The sequence below is a fragment of the Drosophila sulfurigaster genome, chromosome 2L (assembly GCF_023558435.1).
Source record: "Drosophila sulfurigaster albostrigata strain 15112-1811.04 chromosome 2L, ASM2355843v2, whole genome shotgun sequence".
Taxonomy (NCBI): domain Eukaryota; kingdom Metazoa; phylum Arthropoda; class Insecta; order Diptera; family Drosophilidae; genus Drosophila; species Drosophila sulfurigaster.
This window is the reverse complement of record NC_084881.1, coordinates 8,045,427-8,049,180: the sequence shown is the minus strand read 5'-3', so window position 1 is coordinate 8,049,180 and position 3,754 is coordinate 8,045,427. Positions and strand designations below refer to the sequence as shown.

General features: G+C 38.1%; 1 protein-coding gene across 1 annotated transcript; it reads right to left on the bottom strand.

The window, feature by feature from the left end:
* Nucleotides 1-1,316: 1,316 nt before the first annotated feature.
* LOC133850510 (uncharacterized) lies at nucleotides 1,317-2,341 on the bottom strand. Its single transcript, XM_062286639.1, has one exon. It carries the CDS (start codon nucleotides 2,245-2,247, stop codon nucleotides 1,363-1,365), a length of 885 nt encoding a protein of 294 aa, XP_062142623.1. The 5' UTR covers nucleotides 2,248-2,341; the 3' UTR covers nucleotides 1,317-1,362.
* Between the last annotated feature and the right edge of the window lie 1,413 nt (nucleotides 2,342-3,754).

Sequence of the window (3,754 nt, the reverse complement as noted above, 5' to 3'; positions counted from 1 at the left end):
TATATTTGTTATATTTGATATGAAACATTCAAGATATACTATAGAGTGCAAAATATACCAAATTGTCAGCTAAAGCAACAAAGACCCCTAGTAATTTGGCGTTTTTGCCCATACAAAGTATTTCACAAGTATTTCTGTAATAACTTTGGCAATTGCAGCTTTAATATTACAATTGTTATTCAAGTGATATCAATTTGCGGGGGCGGAAATGGGCGTGGCAAAAATTTGAAACAAACTCGATCTGCGTGCAAACAAAACAAATGATGTCGAAAAAAATTATAGATCTATCGCTTATATCCTCTGAGATCTAGATGTCCATACGGACAGTCAGACAGACGGACATGGCTAGATCGTCTCAGCTGTTGACGCTGATCTAGAATATATATCCTGCCAGCACAAAGTTATAATACCCTTCTACCCTATGGGTAGCGGGCAAAATACCTACAGTCTTTATGATTTCTGAAAAATCTGTTGCGATCAGATAAACATTTAAGATGTTATATATGAAATAATATTAAATGACATAAACAGCTGCTGCGTTCGGGTCTTAATTTCTTTTCTTTTCTAATCTATTTCGATATAACAAATATAGCTTTTGGTACTGTATTATGGTAAATATATTAAAAATAGTACTATGTATATCATTATGCCAAATATAGCCTCCGGTATATGTTGGTATTTTTTAGGATATTACTATTATTTAGACAACTCTATAAATTGTTATTACATATAATATTATATATATTCTATTTAGAGTCACTTTTTACTATACTGCATATTTTAATATTTTTTAATGTAAGGGCATAAATTAGTTTCAGTAGTTTGGCAACCAAATGCTTCAGATGCCACCACCAGTTACACCTGTCATTCAGTTCACTCCCCCTGATTGTTGAAAGGGTCATTAACAAGAACTACTGATACGTACACATAAACATGCACACATACATACACACACGCGCACTCACAGACACTCACAGTGTGGTGGACCCGCAAGCCATAGATTCGAAGTCGCGTCAACATAATTGATGAGTTTTACTTGTAGGGAACCTTCAAAGCAAAACCAGAGTGTCCTATTTGTGTCCTGCGGTTGCGACGCATACACCCACACACACACATACACACAAACACACACTCGTGAACACACCGTAATGTATGGGTGTTAGACTTCGGTCGGTAAATTGGCTTATTTTGTCGACAGTCTCATGGGTATTTATTGAAATTTACTCGAAATGGCAAAACACTTAAGATAGCATTAGGCCCAAAACATGTTGTCGAGCAGTTGATAAATGATTTGCACGCCCCAAATGGGGCCAGAGTGTCAGCATAACAGAAATGTATCAAGATATATATGCAGCAAAAATATTACAAAACTCGAAGCAAATAATATGCACATAGAAGACCCCAAAGCAACCCAGAACTTTGGTTAGATGAGGTGGCCGATATCAGCATGGGATCATTAACTTTCGGCAAGCGCTTGTTGACTTCACATGATTGGATCATGGCACGCTTCATGCTATCGCCAGCAAAGGATCTCAGTTGCTTGGCCGCATCCAAGCCACACAACATCGCACCTCTCGTGTAGTAACAGTCGAGGACATTGTTGAAGGTTTGACACACTTTGGATTCATTACGTTTCTCATACCAATCCGCTGGCGCCTCGCACTCGATCATGTCCGTGCGCAGCTCCTTGAGGCAGTTGTGGGCATCATTGAGGCTGGCACAACGTTTTCGATTGCCGCTGCTCTCGCTGCCGCCATCACAGACTTCGGACTTGTAGTATCTGAGGCCATTGGTCAACTTGGCATAAATGTTGTCGTCAGCCAGTATGCAGTTGCTGGTGGCCCCGCGTATGTGCTCCAGCACATCGGCAATCTCATCGCAGGACTCGGCGAGCAGCGGCTGTGCCAGTAACAAAACAATACGCTCCGGACTAACCACATATAGACGCGCCAACTGCATGACCACGGGATTATCATCGCATAGACGAACGCTTGGAGAATGTGACTTTGAGCCCTTGAGCTCGTAACCAGGCGGACATGTTGCCGAGCTGCCTTTATTCGATTTTGAACTTTGTCCTTTGCCCGGCCCAGCAGCTGGAGCTGCATTTATTGCTCCGCTATGTCGACTGCTATGCGGCTCAAATCCATAACGATGAAAATACCATGGAAACCAGATGGCCCACGATGTCTCCAGCTGAACGAGTATCAGCAGCAGCAGAAATAAAGTGACTGTCCAACTGATAGACATGGCCAAGGCTTTGCAGAGTATTACTGAGTGAAGAATTTTAATAGAGCACTTGTCGCCACGTGCACTATGTTTCCGATTTTAGATTATTCAAATTCAAATTACTCTATATTTATTCCAAGTTCAAAGTAGACAGCAAAATAGAGTTATGAAATCATTCATACATTTGTGATCACTGAACTAGATCGATCAGTTCCACTTTGCTTCTAACAATGTTTATTATTCACCTTCGATCATTTAAGTCGATTATTTTAAAACCGATAGGTTTTATTTGAGTACAAATTATAATAAATTTTTTTGTGAATTTTCTTTTATCCATTTTAAAATAGCTAACAAGTAAGAAAGAAAGTTGAGTGTGCTTGACTGTAAATGAATGATTCAACACATCTCCAAATACTGATCATTGAAAGCGTGTATAAGAAAAAGAAAACTTAATTTTAAGGACAATCATATAACTTTGAACTGTTAGCAACTCAACAATTAGATACATACATACATTTCTATTAAATTAAAATTATTTATTTATTCAAGTATACCTACAATAAATACCTTAGAAGCTAAGATGTAGGTGCAGTGCATATCAATTCAATGTACATTTGCAATCCTTTTCTTCTGAGATACTCGTATTAAATTGCAGTTGTAAGTGTTCATCAGCTTATTGCGAATAGCTATCGTCTTTTTTGCAAAATTATCACAAAGAGCGCACAAAGCATATAGAAGAAACTGCTTCACTTTGTTCTCATTCTATGCGCTCTGAGTAGAAATTGTGAAATTTGAAATGAAATCGCATTTTATGCTGTCCATAAGGCGAGTGGCTCTCATAGTGCGCTGTTTGGCTTTATCCATGGCTCGCACCTTGACGCACTTTTTTGTGAATTGTCAGGGATATGGCGAGTGAATTTTATTAGCACTCATAAGTTGTAAAGTGTATGATGGCGTGGAGACAACGGCGAAGACCCAAGAGCACACGGCATCAACTGACTGCGGCTGTAGATTTCGCAGCATACTTTTGTGCGTCGCCCCAACTTCATGTTAAACAGATTTTTATTGCAGTTTTTTATTTGCATTTCTTGCTCTTGCTCTCGCTCCCGATACCTTTCTTGTTCAGTCATATTCTGTTTCTTTTTTTCTTTTTTGGTTTTCTTTTTATATAAGAAATTTACTTTGTCGCTCATTTTGATGCCGTCGCTTGGCATGGAGCATTTTTTATTATTTAACATTTCGTTTTATTTTGTCGCTGTAGGAAATGAAATATTTTTGCATATAAAAAACATTTTGACTTCATGCTGTGACAATGTTTTCACGCTGTTTATGTGGGAGATTCACTTTCATTTTGTGTTTTTTTTTTTGTTTTTTTTCGTTTTTTATTGTATTGTACATGTATAAGTATATTTTATTCCGTTGTGTTCATTTCCGCCACACAATAAAATAACAAGGTAAAGATGCAAAAGGACAGAAATTTAAACATCTCATAAATAAGAGAGCACCCCAAGTGGGAAGAATACACATG

Excerpts from the sequence above, each read along its gene's own strand:
- LOC133850510 (XM_062286639.1), bottom strand. The coding sequence starts at position 2,247 with ATGTCTATCAGTTGGACAGTCACTTTATTTCTGCTGCTGCTGATACTC.